The 21393-nt window shown below is 49.0% G+C and overlaps 8 protein-coding genes across 8 annotated transcripts; 4 read left to right on the plus strand and 4 right to left on the minus strand.

Moving 5' to 3' along the window:
• Positions 1 to 943: 943 nt before the first annotated feature.
• BP5553_06565 (uncharacterized protein) lies at positions 944 to 2446 on the plus strand (the record flags this gene model as incomplete). Its single annotated transcript, XM_032015188.1, has 1 exon — positions 944 to 2446. The coding sequence occupies one exon, from the start codon at positions 944 to 946 to the stop codon at positions 2444 to 2446; it is 1503 nt and encodes a 500-aa protein (XP_031868609.1).
• A 1535-nt stretch (positions 2447 to 3981) lies between these two features.
• Positions 3982 to 5424, plus strand: BP5553_06566 (Phosphoserine phosphatase; the record flags this gene model as incomplete). The annotated part of the gene is made up of 1 exon (XM_032015189.1): positions 3982 to 5424. One exon carries the CDS (start codon positions 3982 to 3984, stop codon positions 5422 to 5424), a length of 1443 nt encoding a protein of 480 aa, XP_031868610.1.
• A 1741-nt stretch (positions 5425 to 7165) lies between these two features.
• BP5553_06567 (uncharacterized protein) lies at positions 7166 to 7600 on the plus strand (the record flags this gene model as incomplete). Its single annotated transcript, XM_032015190.1, has 1 exon — positions 7166 to 7600. One exon carries the CDS (start codon positions 7166 to 7168, stop codon positions 7598 to 7600), a length of 435 nt encoding a protein of 144 aa, XP_031868611.1.
• Positions 7601 to 7903: 303 nt separating this feature from the next.
• Positions 7904 to 9791, minus strand: BP5553_06568 (uncharacterized protein; the record flags this gene model as incomplete). Its single annotated transcript, XM_032015191.1, has 3 exons — positions 7904 to 8884; positions 8939 to 9724; positions 9780 to 9791. 3 exons carry the CDS (start codon positions 9789 to 9791, stop codon positions 7904 to 7906), a joined length of 1779 nt encoding a protein of 592 aa, XP_031868612.1.
• A 1135-nt stretch (positions 9792 to 10926) lies between these two features.
• BP5553_06569 (ISD11 Iron-Sulfur protein biogenesis, Desulfurase-interacting protein) lies at positions 10927 to 11662 on the minus strand (the record flags this gene model as incomplete). Its single annotated transcript, XM_032015192.1, has 5 exons — positions 10927 to 10936; positions 10995 to 11044; positions 11124 to 11186; positions 11314 to 11478; positions 11609 to 11662. The coding sequence occupies 5 exons, from the start codon at positions 11660 to 11662 to the stop codon at positions 10927 to 10929; spliced, it is 342 nt and encodes a 113-aa protein (XP_031868613.1).
• A 1586-nt stretch (positions 11663 to 13248) lies between these two features.
• BP5553_06570 (Uncharacterized protein) lies at positions 13249 to 14062 on the minus strand (the record flags this gene model as incomplete). The annotated part of the gene is made up of 2 exons (XM_032015193.1): positions 13249 to 13690; positions 13794 to 14062. The coding sequence occupies 2 exons, from the start codon at positions 14060 to 14062 to the stop codon at positions 13249 to 13251; spliced, it is 711 nt and encodes a 236-aa protein (XP_031868614.1).
• A 1606-nt stretch (positions 14063 to 15668) lies between these two features.
• On the plus strand, positions 15669 to 17700 carry BP5553_06571 (Sulfate adenylyltransferase; the record flags this gene model as incomplete). The annotated part of the gene is made up of 6 exons (XM_032015194.1): positions 15669 to 15700; positions 15762 to 15898; positions 15986 to 16013; positions 16073 to 16255; positions 16312 to 16457; positions 16505 to 17700. The coding sequence occupies 6 exons, from the start codon at positions 15669 to 15671 to the stop codon at positions 17698 to 17700; spliced, it is 1722 nt and encodes a 573-aa protein (XP_031868615.1).
• Positions 17701 to 18878: 1178 nt separating this feature from the next.
• BP5553_06572 (uncharacterized protein) lies at positions 18879 to 21023 on the minus strand (the record flags this gene model as incomplete). The annotated part of the gene is made up of 1 exon (XM_032015195.1): positions 18879 to 21023. The coding sequence occupies one exon, from the start codon at positions 21021 to 21023 to the stop codon at positions 18879 to 18881; it is 2145 nt and encodes a 714-aa protein (XP_031868616.1).
• Positions 21024 to 21393: the final 370 nt, after the last annotated feature.

A 21393-nucleotide genomic window follows, 5' to 3' on the forward strand; every position in this document is an offset into this window, starting at 1 on the left:
GGGCCCGACAAGCCCTGCCAGCGTCGCCGCAGCGGGACTAGCGCCGATGGCGTGACGGCGCTTTCAAAGATGCAAAACCCTTCATGCTTATTCAGCAGCGATGGCGACACCGGAGACCGGAGAACGTTCTGTCAGGGACTGCAGAGCGTAGACGGGCAGGGCAGGGCGAGTTACTTAGTGATGGGAATTGCAAATTGCAAATTGCAAATTACAGTTTACCCCCCTCCCCCATTGGTAATTAATAATCGTGGGTGAAGTTGCCGGCGGGGGAAGGCCACAGCTCAGTTAATCCATCCCGATTTCCAATCCGGGTGTTGGTGTGTCGTGTGCGTATTGTTCGGTTCAGAAACAGAGGACTTGTATGAAGTATATATATATACATGTATCTCTCTCTCCGCAATTTAGCTACTCCCCGCTGCTCAACTCAAACTCCACTCCAGATTCTTTGTCTTTGGAAGCCCCGTTCATTGTTTGCCCTTCCATTCCTCCACCGCGAATCTGGTTGTTGGTCCCTGTTCTCGGAAGTCGAGCTGGAAGGATATTATTCCACCCCCACCACCCCGCCGCCTCCCTTCCCGGCGTCTTCCCCTAGCAGCAATTGCACCATCGCACGGGGTATGCCACCATAGAACACTCTGCCAACTATACTGCGTACACTGCCTGCTCCATATACCCTATACCCTACCCCCCTTCCTCCCCCGCCGAAACGCACTTCGACTGGTGAATAATCCAGAATCCATTCTCCGGCTCTTTCTCTTTCTCTTTCTCTTTCTCAACCCACGGCCAGGACTTCTTCTCCCTCGTCCTCTTCTCCCCCTATCCCCCAAAACAACAAGGCCGTTCACTATTACCTCCCAACGACACAAGTTAAATTAGGACCTCACAACCTCCAATACTCTTGAGTCCATCCCATCTTCATCATATAACGCTTCTTTTGCCCGCCATGGGTCTTCACGTCCATTCCGACTCGGGCGTCTCGAATTTGGAGTCCGGCTATGCCTCAGGCGCCTCATCCTGCGAGTCCCTCCCTCGCATCGTCCTCACCAAGCACCACCTGAAATTCCTCAACAATACCTTGAACGAGCTCTCTCCCTTCGAGATCCTGCGATGGTGCAAGCTCACTTTCCCCAACCTGTACCAGACCACCGCCTTTGGCGTTACCGGGCTCGTCACTCTGGATATGCTGTCGAAACTGCAAGCGGAGACACCCTCAGCCCCCACCATCGATGCCATCTTTCTCGACACCCTCTATCACTTCCAAGAAACTCTCTCTCTGGTCGAGAAGGCCAAGGCCCGGTATCCTAATGTCAACCTGCACGTCTACAGTCCCGAAGGCGTCAACACAACCGCCGAATTCGAGGCCCGACACGGCAAGGAGCTCTGGTCGACAAATGCTGATCTCTATGACTGGGTAGCCAAGGTCGAGCCCGCTCAGCGAGCCTACTCGGAACTACAGGTTGCGGCCGTCCTCACTGGCCGTCGCCGTTCGCAGGGTGCTAAGCGGGAAAGTCTCGACATCATCGAGATCGACGAAGCGGGACTCATCAAGATCAATCCGTTAGCCAGCTGGAGCTTCAAGCAGGTCCAGGACTACATCAGTGAGAATGACGTCCCGTACAACGAGCTCTTAGATCGGGGGTACAAGAGTGTCGGGGATTGGCACAGCACCGAGCCGGTGAAGGAAGGCGAGGATGAGCGTGCGGGTCGGTGGAAGGGAACCAACAAGACAGAGTGCGGCATCCATAATAAGAGGAGCAAGTATGCACAGTTCTTGTATGAGATGGAGCAGAAGCAACAGCAGGAGGAGCTCGCGGCTGCGTTGACGGCGGTCGAGGTTAGGGAGGAGACGCCGGCCTCGTCGCCGGAGCAGGTCGAGACTACCGAGGAGGTGGCGCCTGCACTGGAAAAGGTCGATGCAACCCCAGTATCAGTCACTGCATTGGAAGAGGTTCAGGAGACTGAGCCCGCTGCCCCTGTGGTGGACAATGCCGACCCTGTACCAGAAGTATCAGCTTTGGAATCAAAGGTTGATGTCCCCGCGCCCACTGTCATCTCAGAGGAAGTCGAAACTATCGAACAACCAGTCGCCGTATCCGTATCGGAGAAGGTCGAGGTTGAAGTCGAGGTCGCTCAAGAACCGCTCCCATCCTCCGAGCAGCCAGAGATCACAGAATCCCCAATCGTGCGATCAGAATCCATCGACACCGACACGCCGCTTCTAGCATCGACATCGTCAACACGCGATGCCACGCCAGGCATCCTGACACCAACTCTCGAAGAGAAGCGGTCGTTCATGGAAGACATCGATGTCAACAACCTGAAGTCGCTCAACCCCGCAACATCGGCATTCCAAGACGTCGGCATAAGCGACGAGCTAACCGCCGCGCTGGAGAAATTCGGCTTCCGAGACGAGCAACGCAAGGAAGAGATCGCCGTCCGCGGATGATTCGTTCCCAGCATTGCATTTGAATATATAAAACTTTTTTTTTGTGTCATTGTGTTATTGAAGCTTGCTTGGTTTAAGCGGTGCATCGCGCTTGGCGTTCTAGTGGAGTTGGAGGGCTTCGGCTGCAATGCCGGTCATTCACGACCGAATGATGTCTGAATGAATGAGAAAATAATGGTGGCGTTTTGATATATGATTTGTGATGGTTCGATGATGAAGGGGAGCGGGAGCATCGGATGTGATGGGCATGGAGTGGAGAGGGAATGTCGTGTGTTACTACTTACTGTACCTTGGACACAGGTCCTAAGGTCTGCCTCATCCCTATTGAGAGAGAGTGGATGCAGAAAGCAACCAAGTAGCAGATAGATAGAACAAGTAATAGAATGAATAAAAACTTCAGGTCTATTCTTACATGCTATTGTGCTATTGTGCTATTGTTTCTACGATGTACTGCTCCCGTTGGTAATCCTTCGCACATGCGTAAGAAATAGTTGTTCTCATTCTCCCATGCTCCCAATTAAAGCCATTCCACTCCTCCGCACTCATTCTTCCATGCAAATATAAAGCACACATACGCATGCACGCCCGCAAACTCAACCGGCTCCAAGTCCTACTATACCACCAATTAATTATTAATTAATTCGATCCCGAACATCGCATAGTCTATCCTCACGCAGAGGCAAAATCGAGTTAATCCCGTTCCATGCTATCGTCGTACCTAACAACTTGCCTACATCTAAATCTTAATCTAAATCTGCCCGGATGCAATACGAGTGTACTTTTGCAGCCAAGTTGGTTTCGCCTTGCTTGTACCTAGTAAATCGCTGCTACTACATGCTAAGGCATTCCACAGTTCCACGTAAACCACGTGAATTTTACAAATGTACGCCTCGTGTTATTTACATTCTTTTTTGTTGCCTGTTCCTAGTGGGCATTCGGGGTGTGGCTACGAGGCTTTTACCCTCTAGTGACAGGCGTGGTCCCGCTGCACTACCGCACTTACGTGGAGATATTGAGATTGATAAGGACAGGAGGGATTTAGGGATGGTGAGAGTCAAGGGTATTATTTATTAGAATAAATAAATTATGCGCTAAGTAGAGTTTTGCTAGAGATAATTCTCTTCCCTTTGGTAATATTTTCATTTCTCTATGTAGACCTAGTTAGGTCAATACTAGATCTGAATTACTAGAGTTAGTTCCTGCTACTCTATTATGCTAGGATTAGTTTATGGTTTTATTTTTAATTTTAATCTTCATCATTTATTAAACAAATAACCATCTAGATAGTCATTTATTTCTAGGTGTAGAATTTCGTTTCATCAACTTCCCAGTTGTGAAGTCTCGTCCTTGGCCCGTCGTCATTCGCTTAGAGGGGAAAAACGCCCCCGGAATTTTACTCCGGTACGAAGCACGAAGTACTCGACCCCTCTATTCTGTTGATCGGCACCACTTCACTTCCTTAGACTTCTTTACCCTCGCTTTGCGACCAGCGACAATTCGAAGCCCACGGCCTCGCGCAACGCAATACAATCACCATGGACGCCGCTAAAGGACCTAAGATTGGTCGCCCCAGCTTAGGCGCCATGCGGAGCAGTTCCTATTTTCAGGAACATCAGCAATATCGTCCCCCACAGCCCGATGGCCACGAAGGTATCGATAGCATCCTTGAAAGCACCCAAAATGCGACGTTGGCCCCGAAGGCGACGCAACCACCTAAAATATTTAAATACAATGGCATCCCATCGCCCGAATTCCCTCCAAAGATCATCGATAGCGGCCTCAATCATACGTTGTCGCACTCGAATTGCCAGCCCGCACCAGGGACCTCGTCCGACCGTCTCGTCGCAACGATATTTTATAAATCAAAGTCTCCGCGAGCAGCAATCACCGACTACCCTGGCGGTCGCGCCCCATCCCCAATCAGGTCTACAAATACAAGCTCACCATCCTCAATTATCCATCCAAACCTCGCACCCACGGAGGATATGTCCCAATTTCCTCTTGAACCGCCACCACCAGACCCAGAACCGCTCGACCACCTCTACGGAAGCTACATCTCCCCCCTTTGCCTCACCAGCTTCCTCCACCTAATATCCAGTCTGCCCTCTCGCCGGGGGACTCACACACTCACCTCCTCCCACCGCTGTCTCGACAACCCCACTCACCCCTCCATCGTCGAACTCTCCTTCTCCCCAACCCCCGACCCAACCTACCTCTCCCTCTCCGACTTCCGCAAACACGAACTCCTCTACCGCTTCGAGCGCGAATGGAACGTCGACGTAATCCTCCAACCGGACACCGTCCTGCGCCGCTACCCCCGCCTAGTAGTCTTCGACATGGACTCCACGCTCATAATACAAGAAGCAATCGACCTAATCGCAGCTTCCATCGGCGTCGAAGAAGAAGTATCCTCGATAACCGCACGCGCAATGAACGGCGAGCTAGATTTCTCCTCCAGCTTCCGCGCACGCGTTCAGCTTCTCAAGGGCGTAGACGCAAATATCTTCACCAAGCTCCGGGATGTAATAACCCCCACTAAGGGAGCTCGGGAACTGATCAAGGCTCTCAAGCGCATGGGCTGCAAAACCGCTGTTTTGTCAGGTGGATTTATCCCCCTTACGCAATGGCTGGCCGACTCCCTCGGCATCGACTATGCATACGCCAACACTCTAGAAATCGATCCTGTTTCGAACACCTTGACAGGCGAGGCTTTAGGCCCCATCGTAAACGCGGAGCGCAAGCGGGATCTGTTGCTCGAGATCGCAGCAAAGGAAGGCGTGCCGGTTGAACAGGTCGTCGCTGTTGGTGATGGCGCGAATGATCTGCTCATGATGGGCGTGGCGGGGTTGGGCGTTGCGTGGAATGCGAAACCGGTTGTCCAGATGGAGGCACAGGCGAGACTGAACGGGGAGACTTTGCTGGATTTGCTGCATGTTTTCGGGTTTACCGCAGAGGAGATGGAGGTTTTGATCAAATAGTTGGGATTTTGGTGGATTGATTGAATCCCGCGATAGGTAAATAATAGAAAAGACATAAGGTATGAAATAAAATGTAGTTAGGATAACTAGTTATAAGAGCTTGAATAGCCCTTAATAAAGATTCCTGATCAATGATACTAGCGAGGGAGATAACTTCACATTACTGTGAGAAGACATAGCCATAGCAGATGATCGCTTTTTGACGAGAGAGAAAGCCTGTTAGAAGACTTCGACAGGATAGATCGAAGGGGGGATGCTTCTGCTTCTGGTTGGCGATGTCTCTTGAAGAACCGGCCCATTAAGACAAATATTATTAATGCCCCTTTCGGTGACTTAGCGGGGGATGGGACGAGCCGACAGGATCTAATCATGGATTGGATTTCCCATTGGTCTACCCCGCAAGATAGGGTAATAACGATTGGTTCACCTTGGCTTATTACGACCTAATCCCAAAGATGTAGAATTACTTCTTGCTTATTAGTTATCCCCGAAGTACGTATTCGTAGTTATCGAGAGCGTGAGAGTAGGTAGGCATATATGTTGGCTCCAACTGCATGAGAAGCGTTAGAAAATACTATAACCATACACTGTTCCTTCTCAAGCATAACCTAAGTCTGAAGCATTCGCTTGCTTACAAGAACTATTACTATCCCACCTATCGCATCACACTCATTATGTGCAAGTAGATAAATTATACCAAAAGATGCAGGCGCTGTGGGAGGACACCCGACAAGCATACACACGAAAAGAAAGTCATTACGGAAGAGTGCGTCAATGAGAAAAAATGCCTTTATTGTCCCAACTTGACCAAGGACACTTCGCAAGCGGTTGGGGGTGACTGTCCGCTTTGTCCTCAGAGAGTCGAGCAGCAAGTCACATCAATCTACCCATCGCTAATACGAGTAGACGATAATATTAGTCCTCCTCGTATACCACACCCTTACTACTCCCCTGTATGATAGAATTTGGGCAACCTTAACCTTAGGATTTAATGATGTTAGACCGGGCATGGATATCGGTAGTGATGGAGGCTCTATAGTCTGGGTCTTTCGTTTCAATCTATCCAAGCCAGACAGACCTCATAAATCTGAAGTTTTTGAATAAATTACCCTCCTTTCAGCCTTCGTGATTTATATGCCGTAAGTTTTGAGAAGACACTACATAAAGCAGTATCAATGATTTGATGTTGTCGCGATAATCTTGGACCATGTGACCCACAGGATATCGTGGCTCAAGAGCAGCACGCTAGCTTCATATAGTCAATCAATGCACAAAGTTATTCTGACTTTAGCGGTCTGACCAGGTCGCACTGCACGCAATTCTACTTCCGTCGGATCTGAGACGGCGTCTCTAACTCATTGATTTGAATTCTTGTTGAAATACAAACTCATCGGTCGTCTTTTGCCTCTTTACAGTGCCACACAAGCTCCTTGGCATCGGCAGGTCCCCATCGTGTCTACAGCCAGCGACGGAAAAGACTGCGCTCAAAGGCTATGAAATCTGGGATGGGGACCAACATTGTGCATATAGAGAGGAAAATGGATGCGAAAAGCTTCTAGCGCAAGAAGACTGGGTGTATCGGCGGCTTGGCGAACATGCTCACATCTTGAAGTGTTACGGGCTCGTCGAGGTTCATCCGGGTGTTTATTCACTACGGTTAGAGTGAGCACCGTATGGCAATGTCCGCGAGTTTATCAGACACAACAGAACTGCCCCTCCATCTCAAGATGGTCGGCTAAGGATGGCTCTAGGAATATCGAGCGGAATGGCACATGCGCATGTGAAGAACGTGATGCACTGCAATATCAGCTGCCGCAAGCTATTCTTATTCCCTGGCTGGTGTGTCAAGGTTGGGGGTTTTGGAAGTGCTGCAGTTGATGTAGATCTTTCTAGGGGCAATATCGTTGAGGAGATCCACTATGAAGTGCCCCTTCGAGGCAGAGCTTTCGACCGTCGCCCCTCCCTCAAACAGGAGCTCTTTGCTTTAGGATCTGCTATTTACGAGATAATGGCTTGGGAAATGCCATTTGAGGAACTCGAGACTGACGATGTTGAGAAGAAGTATGCCGCAGAGGAGTTTCCCGATGTGACGCGGCTTTTAGTAGGAGATATTATTCGCGACTGCTGGGCTGAGAAATTTGAAACATCAAGACACGTCGAAAAGGCCATAAGGTAGCTCCAGCAAACGCTCGAATCCGATTACTTTAAGTCTCTTTAAATTTTAAACTTCCTCTTCAACAAGACGGGAAAAGAATGGCGTTGCAAATAGAAATTCCAAGGTTGAGGGAAACCATATATTTCCAAGACATTTCTATCTAAAGCCTACAGCACGCCAAGCCAAGAAGCCAAGTTTCCGAGTATCTCATATCCAAGCGAAAGGCCAGTAACCAGTAGCCAAACGGTATCGCACAGTGCCCACATCATCATCTGGCACCAAATGAACAGATATCTTTATCGGTTCTAAATCAATTCGTGCTCATTAACTCTCATTGCTCACTGGAGCTTCATCGCTCGCAGGCTTTTCGTCTTCCGCTGGCTTTTCATCGCCAACATCTGCCGGACTAGCAGCCTTAGTAGGTTCATCAGCCTCCGGGGGAGGAGGCGGCGGATGTTGATTTAGAGATTTCTCTAAACTACCTAACAAATCGGGGAAACTATCATCGTCATCGGTGCCTTCAGCTTGCTGCTCCGCAGGCGCCTCTGGCTGCGAGGTCTCTGCTGGTTCGGGTTCCGCGACAGCCTCGGAGACAGTTGGAGGAGGCTCGATGATTGCAGGTGGTGGGGATGGATTGGAGGGGGGTGGTTCTGGCGCTGCTGCACCTATATTGGAATTGTTTGCATTTTCAACGATGTCGAGAAGCATGGCCTCTTCTTCCTCTTCCTCTTTTCGTACTTCTACTGCCACTTCTTCCTCAGCTTGTGTGGGTTCTGGTGGAGGTGGCGGGATGTCGGTTAGCGCCGCGGTGGAGGCTGGCTCTTGCATTTCCTCGTTAAGAGTGGATATGTCGGGTTTGGGGATCTCAGTTGTATCCAACTGGGGAGGAGAAATGGTTTCAGCAACAGGCGGCGGAGCAGAAATAGTTGGTGAAACGGTGGGAGACGTCACAGTAGAGGTAGCCAAAGCTACGATTTTCAGGGGACTGCCGGATTTCCCTTCCGACTTTTCCATCTCGAGACGGGCGATGAAAGGCGGTCCGGCCACACCAGTATTTGGCGGAGGTGGGCTGAGGTCTGGAATTTCCTTGATGCTTGGTGCGGTAAGTGGCATAGGTGAGGGGGCTTTAGGTGCTGTCGAGGGCGAATTTTGTGTTTCTACGGATCCTTCATCGTCATCGCCGTCTTCACCATCTTCTCCATCCTCACCATCTTCGTCGTCCGAAGCCACGTTCGACCCATCGGCCATTTCAACATCTTGAGTATCAGCAGGAATTGTGTTGACATCCGTCTCAGTTTTGATAACCTGCAATATATTTAATTGACGCCATAAACAAATCCTAATTGGGTGTAATCTTACCTCAGTACGCGGAATTCCAACAGTTGTTCCATCAGTTGAAGTTGTCCCATCAATTGACATAGGTTGAGGCGCACTTGTAGGAGCGGCTGCTTTCTTTCTTCTACCTTTAGACGATGCCTTAGCTTTCTTCTTGGATGACGACTTCCGCTTAGGGGGTGTGGGTTGAACGGCGTATGGATCTGTCGCTGCAGCACTTGGACCAGGAACTACAGTTTGAGCGATGACCTCTCCCTCGATTTGCTGGCCGTGTGGTACTACAACATCCTGTATATATTCATTCCCAGCTGCATCAGTTCGCCGGACAGTTGCCTTGGTGAGAGTTGGCTCGGCGGCCTGTGGTGCTTTTGGGGTATAGGTAACCAAGCCCTTCCTCCGTTTGGCTAAGTGCTCCTCGCCGGGACCTTCCAGATGTCGCGGTATTTGCTTCCAAGCTTTAGCTGAGAATCCCCTATCTTTGCCTTCATCATCCTTCTTTTCTGATTTTTCTCCAAGAGCAGCTTCCGGGTCAACTTCCTCTTCTTCAGCGGGAGATGGACGTTTGTATATCCTCCCTGATCGTGCAGCACGCAATAGATCTTGGCTATGTTGAGGTAATAGATGTGAATCTTTCGGCATACCATGCGGAAGTTCGACTGCCCATATATCATTCTGAGACGTGTTGTTTTCTTGAGCTGCGGGTGGTGCAACCGTAACATAATCGCGTCGCCAATGCCTTACAGGGAGGCCCTCGAACACGTCGTGATCCGCATATCCTGTCCGGTTTTGGCGTCTGTTCTGCGTTCTGTACTGCTCTAAGAGTTAGTCGAAACATAAGTAGCCACTGGGTATAGACTCAGCCTACCCCGGGTGCCATAGCTTCCTATAAATATATTGGGTTTGTTCCGCAGAAACCGCAAGGTCGAAAGGAAGGAGAATGAATGTGATTGGGTTCGATGACTGAGGTTCTTCGAGCCAAGATCTATAGTAGATGGAGAGGAATACTAGTGTGTGAACCCGCGCGCGATTGTTTATATGGAAGGAAGGCAGTATCTAATAAGTCTGTGAAGGCGTGGTTGGTGCAAATCGTAGAGTGGCGTTTGCTCAAGTTCTGGTGGATTACTCAATTGATAGCCGAGCAGTAAGTCCAGGCCTGGAGCTGTCCAAATATAAGTATATATTCCCCAGGAAAGTCTTGAATTGGTCTCTCAGCCGCACAGAGAGTCTCGGTTTAAGTTCCAGATTCTAGACAAGAGTGCCAAGTTAGAATGCGCCCGGGCTAAGGATGAGAGCAGGTTACGGGATAGAGGAAAACGGTTGCATCCTTACAGTAGCGGTGGGTAAGCTGCGCGGTATAATGTGAAATTAAAGGGTGGAACACATAATGTGGAATCGGGAATGGTCCGAGGGGATTGTGTCGTGGAGCGCGTATGGTGAATTGTGAGGTTCCAATTGTCGATATCGCGATCGGGACGTGCAATCTTAGCGCGGCAGGTCACGTGTTGACTTTAAACTCCAGCCATCGGAAAGGGTCAATAAAAGATAATTTAATTTACCGGCTCTATTGATCATTAGGAATTAGGATTTACTAATACTGAGACCTATTGTATACTTAACAAGAAAGTAACAGCTTTACAAAATTACAAAATCTTGCTAGAAGGGCACTTGGCCATGAAAACGCCGAAACAGGGTAAAATTGTCAGTCACCAGCAAGTGAGGAATGGATATGTACAAGCGTAGAAATTATGTAAATGATTTCAACACTTAGACAGGCAGTTTCCAGTTCCATAAACTCGAGATATTCTCCGTAGATGAAACACCGACGCTAACTAACGATGATTTCATCAGAGTGGTGATTGCAACTGAGTCCCATCCGGAAATTACCTGGTATAAAACCTTGAAACTCCTTCAATATACATAATCATACAGATGAGCGCTTCAAGGTATAGCTTTCCTCATTAATATATCGCTGTTCCATGATGCATCTTTATCTCAAGGTCCACCAACTCTTCTCAATCCAAGCTACATAATGTTAGCTAATGCGCAGCAGCTTGCGGTAATTCGGTATATGTTGACTCACCCAGTATCCTTCTGTCTGACTATACTGCCCGAGCTTCCTGTTTCCTTGCCCTGTCGTTAAATTAGCTTATCCTCTCGCAAAACTGTTTTCATCAGGCCCTCTCGAGCCTTTGCGATAGGGTTTGCATACTGCTTTCCCGCCCTCCACCACTAATTTGTCCATTTGGTAGAATTGACTAATAACCGTTTGCCTCTGTGTCCCAGGAGTCAGCAAACGTCTATTGGAGCTTGAACTCTGTTGTTTCGATCGGCGCAGCTCTAGGTAGCACCCCGATCCCAGCCGCGAATCTCTAATGAAATCCAATCTGGGGTTTATATACCTTCATCACCTGCAACTCCTTCAACCCCTTCTGCATCAACTCTTGTATCTCCCTTGAGTCCTGCACATCCCTGTGTTCTCTGAAGGAATCCCGGGCCCTCCGCTTCGCATATTCGCGGAAGTTGTATGCGGCGAATTGCTCGCCTTGCCGTAGTAGCTGTCGATACTGGTAGAACCCCAAAGTTAGTAATTGTTATATTCTGCGCGCGCTCGTATTGCTCTCATAGAGTCATCGCTGAGCCTCTATGCCACCAAAGAGCTAGAAGAGCAACGGAGCTAACGAGAAAAGGGCATACCAGTGATTTTGCTTGCTGGCTAGATTGGGCCTTGGTTGCTGCAATGGCTGACATGATTAAGGAGTATAGCAGCGGTGTAGTTTCTCGGTGACGGCGGGGATAGACGGTGAGAAGTCCAACAATCAAAATATTGACGTTACGAACGGAGACTCGATCAAGGTGTTTGGACTTAGCGTCGGTCTTTTGGCTGTTGATCCGAATTCCGAAGTTGAAGATTACTCGAGTAAGACTTTCGGAGATAAGATAAGATTTTCAGGGACAAAGGGCCATCACGTGGTGTATACTTTTTGAGTGAATGGAAACAACAAATTAGGGGCAATACAATGAAAACACCTATGAGTAAAGCAAAGCCTCCATATGATGGAATATAAAATCCCCGTCACGAACACAATTATCTACTCTGCCCCTGCGTACCCCATATCCAGCCCTATCCTCCTCGATGCCCTTGCCCATCCTCCCCCATAGCCGAGCCCTTCGAGCTGCCATATCGAGAACCCGGATCTCGGATTCCGACTTGTTGATGCATAGCTTCATCCCCTATTTGAAAACATCTTTGATATTAGTAAATTACCCTTGGCCAGGCCCTAGATTTTCACCCAGGTCTTCGATGCTGGGCGAACCGCGACAATCAACTGGTGCAGCGGGTATGATGGATACGGGAGAATGATTCCAAATGCTTCATACCTATTCAAGCCAACTCGGCGCAACTCAACATCACAATTCCAGTTGTTTCACGTTAATCCTCACCTCCCTTTGCAGGTGCGCCAAGCTACTCATATTGTAATCCCTCGCTGCTTTTCTCTCCCTCTCTTCAGCCCTCTGCTCACCTTTACTCGCTCCACCCTTGTAGTTCGTAGTTCAGTCCCTCGCAAAGGAAGTCGATTTTGAAGCTAGACACTAGAGTAGCACGTTAGTTTGTACGACTCCCCGAAGGGCCAAGGTGTTCGCGCCCAGAGTGTTATACTTTAGCGTCAGGCAGGATAGCGTACGTGGCTGATTCTTATTCTTACTACAGGCCAATCTACTTTTAAATCTCGAATAATACTCCGTGCACAGTGCGTCTATTCACAAATAATCGTGCGTTTAATTTTATAAATTATAAATATCAACTGCCTGGTGTGTAGCGGGTAACTTTTCATAGCTGGTCGAAATTTGGAAATCATCAAGGGAACCACTTTTAAGCTGCACTGGCATCTTCTCGCCTTAGCTATAGCTTACAGTAAAATATAACATTTCGACTAGAAATTCTCTATGGTTCACAAGCTTGACGATTGGAGAATCTAGTATGCTGACAGCAATAATCCTTGTTGGCGGGGATTTTGCAAGCATTGAATTAGAAATCGAATCCGGTCTACACAGTATTTGGCTTTTTCACAGTCAAGTAGCCACTTGATGGCTTGATTTATACCGTCGTTTAAGAAGGTGTTCTTAGAAAGTAGTAATTTGCAGCTAGAGTCTAGCTGAATACATTGCTTTAAACGGCAGCAGTTGTCGGCGCTGACTTCGGCGTAGAAAAAAGCACAACGATTTGCAGCATTCTACCGCACAATGATAGCAGCTTACTAGACTTTGCTGTCACTAAGCTCTCACTTCCGTTTCCGCCCTTACACTCCGCGTTGGCGGTCGTGCAGGTTGGTAGTTTAAGTGCATCCGACACGGGTCGAGCTAATGGAGATGTCGTCGTACCAGAAGGTATTAGCATCGCCACCGTACGACTCCCAACCGAAGTAGACACCGGTGACTTTAGGCTTGATGCTGCTCCTCTGCCACTGGGCGGCGTTGCTATTGGGAACACCCGCTTTGCTAGTAAGACCAGCAATAACGTTGCCATTTAACCAAGTCTCAACAGTGCCGTCGGTGCCTAAGTGGTATTCGAAACATTGCCAGCTGCCAGTGGGAAGGGCGGTGGAGGTGGCAATACCTTGGGGGGAGAGGTCGGGGAGGGTGGCATCGTCGGACTCGCGGTTGTACATTAGAATTTTGCTCTGGCCACCAATTCGGAGATGCTTGTTACTGCCTTGGGCAGAGTCAGGCATCGTGATAAAAGAGACGTGGGAATCGGTGAGGGCCTTGGAGGCTTTGCTAGAAGAGGATATATGTTAGCATTGCCTTTTGATGCTAGTTATAAAATTGCTTCCCCCTCCTAGCGTTCTAATCGAGTAGTTCTGCCACCACAAAAACTTACACATAAGCCCTGACGTAAACATCGCCGCTAGGGACCTTCGTCGTGCCAAAGAACATGTGTCCACAGTAGCCACCTGCACCATCGACCCTTATGGAGTTCTTGCCGCTGTGGGCGGTAGAGCTGTCAAGGGTGACTTTGCCGCCTTGGTTACAGTCGGCCGCGTAGGTAGGCCATGCTGCTTGGTCCCATCCAGCTTCGAAGTCATCAGAGACTTGGGCAAGAGAGAAGGGGAGGAGAGCAAGGGTGAGAACAGCGGTTAGGCAGAGCATTATTGCGGATATATTGCCGTAGGTAGTACTTCGTAGGTAAGGATATGACGGGCAAGAAAGCGAACTTTAGGAAAAGGGCGAGGTCAAGGTATTTATACGCTCAAATTCGCAGCCTCCTCCCTCCGTTGCCGTTGCCGGAATAGTTGTATAATTGCATCGTTATCTTCCCCCTTCCACGAGTCCACCCTCAGTTCTCCGCAATTCGGAAATTCCGCCCACATTTCCATAGTGGATATATTAAGTTCGTATTTAAGTTATTAGGCAGTGGCAGTTATAGCGCTACCGCCGGTCGCAATGGCGGCTCCGGTGAGACTCGAGCCGCGAGCCTAAATTCGTGGTGCTGCTAGAACACTCAGGGTCAGCGCAGGGTCTTTGGCGATAGCAGCGTCGACGAAAGTGTCTCGCTCGAAGGTTAATCCTCGACCAGATAGGCGCCGAATCTTGTAAAGTAGTAACGTGCGTAGATCTGTTACATGATCCATGAAAACCCGTCCTCCTGCAAAGATAACTGACGATGTACGAAGTAGAGAAGGGGGAATTTCGATGGAACAAGTTCTAGACGCATGTAACGCCCTACAACATAGGAAGAGCACTGGCTCTCGAGGTATGGACTTAAAAACTGATGGCCAATGCTAATCTGCGAGCCTTGAACCTACATAACACATCGGATTTCCATTCGTATCACGATGTTCAAACCGCGTGGGCCAAGTTTGCGGTGCGCATAACAGGAATGATCGGAAGGGAGATTTCCCTCTAGGTCATCGTTTGGGTTATACGAAGTAGTGGGTTTCAAAACAACCTTCTAGCTGTGCCAGCATCGAGTAAGGTACAAGTTACTAATTAAGCGTTGGTCCAGGGAGTGGAGCGGAGCGGAGCCAGGGAATCGATCGATCGTAGATAATTCAATCTGGCTGTGGCAAGCGGATTAGATTTAGACTGACCGGATAGTCTCCGTACATGTAGTCTTCCCTCGGTGTGACTCTAGTTTAAGTCTCTGGTCTTACCTTCAGGTACTAAACTTAAAGCAGCCATGCTAAGTCAGCCACCGGAGATATCACGGGACTTAGCGGGAGGTCCCGAGTCCACGCGGAAGTTGTGGCCTGGATTATCTGCAAGGCCAGATAAGGCCGCATAAGGCCACATAAGGCCACATAACGACGCAGCCAGCCACGTTAAGGCATCATCACAAGGCACCACAAGGCACCAATCCGCCGCCTCGCCGCCGGGCCAAGCCCTGCAGCCAATCATGGCTCGGATACTTGGCAGGGGGTGACGAGTGGGCGCGGCGCAATTGCGTGCTCGACGAGGCTGCGCAGCCCTGCCGGCCCCCCCGCTATTATATTTGCCGTCGGCCACTCAACTACGTATTCAGTATTTAGTGTTCCTGCGTCCCGGTCCCTGGTGCCCTGGCTTTATTCTACTTTTCTTCTTGGGATTGTTGATCTATCGTTCTTCATATTATCCTTCTCTTCCTCCTCCTCGTCCTCCTGCTGCCAATTGCTCTTCCCTCTGTCCAACAGTCTTCTCTCTCGCCCGCGACCTCTTACTCCTCCCCGATTGCTGCTTTGTGCTGATTCCCACGTCCTCCACCCCCACTCAAGCAACAATGGCGAATCCTCCTCACGGCGGCGAACTCAAGTTAGATTCCATATTCCCGGCTTCTGGAGGATCTCCCTTGCTAACAGGACACGCTGGATAGGGATCTCATTGCCAGAGATTTGCCACGCCACCAAGAGCTCGCAGCTGAGGCCGAAACTCTACCAGCTATCGTTTTGACCGAGAGACAACTGTGCGATCTTGAGCTCATCCTCAATGGAGGCTTCTCTCCCCTTGAAGGTCGGTAGTCTTCATGTTGGCACATTCTTCGGTCTCGGCCTTCGGCCTCGGACTCCGTAACAACGCTGACGGGACTACAACTTCCAGGGTTCATGAACGAGAAGGATTACAATGGGTATGACGAGACGCGCTCATACACTGGTCGTTTTTGTACAGTTGCTAAAATTCCTACAGCGTCGTTGAGAGCAATCGATTGGTCGATGGCAACCTTTTCAGCATGCCCATTACTCTCGATGTTACCAAGGAGCAGGCTGAGGAGCTATCCGTGAAGCCGGGGGCAAGAATTACCCTCCGCGATTTCCGTGACGACCGAAATTTGGCCATCATTACCGTTGATGACCTTTACAAACCAGACAAGTATGCTTATCAATCCACTCTGCACCCTAGTAGGAACCCGGTCTAACACATAATAGGCAAAAGGAAGCCAAGGAGGTTTTTGGTGGAGATGAGGAGCACCCAGCGGTGAAGTATCTTTACAATACTACCCACGAATATTACATTGGTGGAAAGTTAGATGCTATCAACCGCCTCGAGCATTACGATTATGTTGCCCTCAGATGTAGGAATTCCGCGCCTTTTGGAAGCCGCAAAGCTAACTCCCAGAAGTTACCCCAGCGGAGATGCGATTGCACTTCGATAAGCTTGGCTGGTCCAAGATTGTCGCATTCCAAACTCGAAACCCCATGCACAGAGCTCACCGAGAATTGACTGTTCGCGCTGCACGAGCTCGTCAAGCAAACGTCCTCATCCACCCTGTTGTTGGTCTCACAAAGCCAGGAGATATTGACCATTTCACTCGTGTCCGTGTCTACCAGGCCCTGCTTCCAAGATACCCCAATGGAATGGCTGTTTTAGGCCTCCTTCCTCTTGCCATGCGTATGGGTGGCCCTCGTGAAGCCATCTGGCACGCCATTATCCGCAAGAACTTCGGAGCCACTCACTTCATCGTTGGGCGTGATCACGCCGGACCAGGCAAGAATAGCCAGGGCGAGGAATTTTATGGCCCATATGATGCCCAATATGCCGTTGAGAAATATAAGAGCGAGCTTGGTATCGAGGTTGTTCCCTTCCAGATGATGACATACCTTCCTGATAGCGACGAGTACCGGCCCAAGGATGAGGTCCCAGCAGGAATCAGAACTCTGGATATCTCAGGTACCGAGCTCCGAAATCGTCTGCGAACAGGTCGCGAGATTCCGGAGTGGTTCTCCTACCCCGAAGTCGTCCGCGTCCTGCGAGAGTCCCACCCTCCACGGTCGGCGCAAGGCTTTACCGTCTTCCTCACTGGATACCAGAACAGTGGCAAAGATGCGATCGCACGCGCTCTCCACGTCACGCTCAACCAGCAAGGAGGCCGCTCCGTCTCCCTTCTCCTTGGTGAGACGGTCCGCGCTGAACTCTCCTCCGAGCTTGGATTTAGCCGTGCTGACCGTACCCGCAACATCGGACGCATCGCTTTTGTTGCCTCGGAACTGACACGTGCTGGTGCAGCGGTCATCGCCGCTCCCATTGCACCATTCGAGGATGCCCGCCAACACGCCAGGGAATTGGTTGAGAAGTACGGTGATTTCTATCTCGTGCACGTCGCGACCAGCCTCGAGCATGCCGAGAAGACCGACAAGCGCGGTATTTATCAGAAAGCTAGAAATGGCGAGATCAAGGGCTTCACCGGTGTCGATGATCCCTATGAGGACCCCGCCAAGGCAGACCTGACTGTTGACATTGAGAAGACGAGCGTGAGGAGCGCAGTGCATCAAATTGTGCTGATGCTTGAGAGCGCAGGATTGTTGGATCGTTTGTAGTGGAGGAACAATTGTCCGCATTGGGCGTTTTAAAACTTAGACAGACAGCGAAAAAGACTGTTTTGGTTTTCCATGCCGTTTTTGGCGTGCGTATATGGTTAGGATATACAATATGCTTCAGATCGTGCTTTTGCATTGGCTTCCCAACTAATATTTGTCGTCACTGGATAATTGCATGTCTCCTACGCTGAAAACCATACACTCCTATACCTCAAGCTTCCCTTCCGTCAAACGCTCCCGAAACCTCCTACTTCAACCACAATTTATCATTTTCCTAATTCTACTATAATATGTAGCGATATAGAGTACTGCCATGTGGATTTTTCCGCCTCCTCACTCTCACTGCTATATTATTTGAAAGCATCCTTAATTCCTTGACGGATGTCTAACAGGTCAGTTTCTTTGATTAATAATATAAGAAACCCACTTTGCTTTAGGCTCAAACCGTAGAAGCTAACGATACCCATACCCAGTCTAGCGTAGTCGCCAGTCTCCCAAAGGTTAACTGAACTTCAGATTCACAGACCTTATCTCGAGTCATTTATTCTGGAAAATCGTTTGTGCCGACCTTTCAGACTTCAAATCGAGGCAATATACCATATTCTCAACACCTTCAATGGTTGGTTGTGTGCTTCCGAGAGAAATATGCTGGCAATGAGAATAACGTTGATTTTGCTGGGTCTTCAATATGAACATTGAATCGCCCAGCAATTCTACACATCTTCGTGCTCCATACAAGTATGAGCGCCTCTCAAGTTCGAAATCTATACGAATCGTTGAGCTGCTACCTGAACTATATGGCGAAGGAATTCAAATCGATCTCCATGAGACTACTCTCCGAGTTGCACTAACATATGAAACTCTATCGTATGAGTGGGGTGAAGTGAAAGGCTCACAATTAATTAGTTGTCACGGTGGTAGCCTACTGGTTACAACGAATCTACTCACGGCACTGAGAGGATTGAGATACCCGACGCTTCGGAGGTATCTATGGATAGACGTGATTTCCATTAACCAAGACGATATCGCGGAGAAAAACCAACAGGTCGCGATCATGGGCGATATCTATAAGCTCGGTCGTAAGGTTCTTGTTTGGATAAATTTCCTTCCTCCAATACTGTCGCCAAAATGTACTTACGCCGCCCCCATCTCTCACACTATCATTAAACCCAGGATCCCTAATGCCTTCTTTTCTCTTCATTTTTATCATCGACCATCTGAATCAACGGATCAGATCCTTTAAGCAGACTTACGGTAATTGACTTGGAACACTGCTCCATCGCTTCCGTCGTACCTTGCAGCGATTCATCTGTGCCATAACCCCCCGGACCACGCATAATCCAAGCCAACGGCGACGCCTTCCAAACAGGCGTCTTTTGCCTCGCAGTGTTGATAACTACCAACGTCAACAAAACAAGAGTAGAGAAAGAAAGTGCCGCTGGATACGCAAACCACCACCATCTAACATGGATGCAAGTTGCAAGCTGAAGCACCTCCCCAATCGCATCTTGACGAGGCCCATCGCTCGGCCCATCGCTGCTGTGTGTTCGCATCCATGCCGTCAAACTATTCGAAATATTGCTGTATGTGCTATCAATCCGTTCGAAGTCCATATTCCCATTGTTCAAGATCTCTTGGAATAACTGCGGTCCACGAAAGTGACCATAGAACGTCATCGAAGGATTTAACATCCCCTGTATAGAACCAGCATAGATGTCGGCTTCTAGGCTCGACTTTAACGTCGGCTCTATACTAGTTTCTAATTGTCCCATCTCATACAAACAATTCCGATATATCAATGAGGATCTCAAAGATTGGTCCCTACTAAAAGACTGTGAACCAACGGGGAGCCATTGCGAGGAAGTATTGCTAACATTGTACCCCAGCTTCTGAAGTCTGCTATTATCTTCTGGTGATGTGCAGTTGGTATCAAGCATACCTCGCGGGTGTATCGGTGGAGAAGTGTCTCCGCCCCAAGGGAGCGAGCCAGATGTCGAAACCAAGCGCTCAGTCAACTCGCCGTTGATTATAGAACCCTGGTATAGTCTTACACAGGGCATCAGTGTACAAATAGCAGCGCCGTATCCTCGACAGCGCCACGTGTCTATATTGTCGCAATCTGAAAGAAGTTGTCCCGCGGTGAGGTTTGACTTCTGTACCGAAGCGGTCGTCTTGCCGGCAACGATGATGGATTTAACTCCAGGCCTTATACCCCACTCATCGTTAGCTAACCGATAATCTATTTCTTGTACTCCCGCGGTAAGCATAATCTTATTCGTATGGTTGAAAGTCATATTAGCCCACCCGGTAACGCCCGCGAATTGGGTGGCTAGGCCTGATGATAAGGTTAAAGCCCCATTATCTGGGCAGATTCCGAAACTTTGGGATGCTGAGCCGTTGTTGTTTGGCTTACACGTTTGGTCGAAAACGAGCTTCATAGAAACGTCCTCGCAAGAGCTGCAATATGCAACAGTTCCGTAGGGTTCTGTGAAGTTGCAGTTGCCTGTTGCGCATTTCCATGACATAAACTTCCCTGGGTCGTAGACTACCGAGTCTAATGTTGTATTTAATACGGGACGAACATCTGGTGAGAGAAACTCTCCATGCCAGATGTTAGTACGAGGTAAAGTTGCGGTTTGTGTAGGAAGGTGCATGCTACAACTAATCGGCGAAATGAGCTGCTGGGTAAAAGGATCAACGAGTACGGAAGCGATCAATATCAAAGCCCCAAATGCAGTCAACGGCTGCTTGATGTGTTGTGCCCAGAGCAGCTGTAATGACCCCCAAGGGCCATTTCCAGCATTGCTATATCGAACTAAATCGTAAAGCGGTCGGGCGGATGAGAACCAAATCCATTGGAGCTGTCCAATACAGGATGCAATTATGAAAGCGATACAGGCTTTGAAGACCACCGTATATATCGACAGGAGAGTGTTGATGGAAATCCGGAAGGGCCATTCTGGAAGCGGGTCTCCTGCGTGAGGGTAGATCGTAGCAACAATTATGAACGGAGTTGCCAGGACTAAGAAACCTGATGCTGTCTCCCATTTCCAATAATGCCAGAAGTGGTCGAGGCTGCTGAGATCACTGTTTAAGCGTTTGGGTTTTGGGGGGGTTGGTGATTTTGATAATTCTGATTCGATGGATAAAGGTATTTGGGAAACTAGTTTTCTCGGGTTTTGGATAGATGGTGGATGAGTGAAGGGCGGTGGTGGTGGTGAGGGAGGTGATCTAAATGTCGTGGGTAGCTCGGGATGAGACTGGGAGTCACGCGGGACAGGGTTGTGGCAAGGGAGCAAGTTTTGGCTCGCTGGATCAGCCATTTGGTAGAGTTAGATGTCGAATTAACTGGAGATTTCGACACATTAAAACTTTTGGATTATACCTGATAGAAACCCGTGTATGAAAATGACAGCTCGACATTATTGAAGTCTTAATATACCTAGGTACGTTAGGCAACTGTAAGAACGAGGCTGTGCATTTCGCGCAATGTTTTCTTAGTCAGCTTGTAGAAAATTACAATCCTTACAGAGCCTAAAAATAGGTTACGTCCGTTCCTGGGTAGAGAAAAACGTACTATACTAAGACGAATCTATTGCTTAAGGGTCTTAAATCTCTCTCTTACAAGTATATAAAGTTATAGTCAGTATACTATTATTCTTTAGCTACAGTACAGTATTTCTCTACTGGGAT

The sequence above is a fragment of the Venustampulla echinocandica genome (assembly GCF_003357145.1).
Source record: "Venustampulla echinocandica strain BP 5553 chromosome Unknown scaffold_4, whole genome shotgun sequence".
Classification (NCBI taxonomy): Eukaryota; Fungi; Ascomycota; class Leotiomycetes; order Helotiales; family Pleuroascaceae; genus Venustampulla; species Venustampulla echinocandica.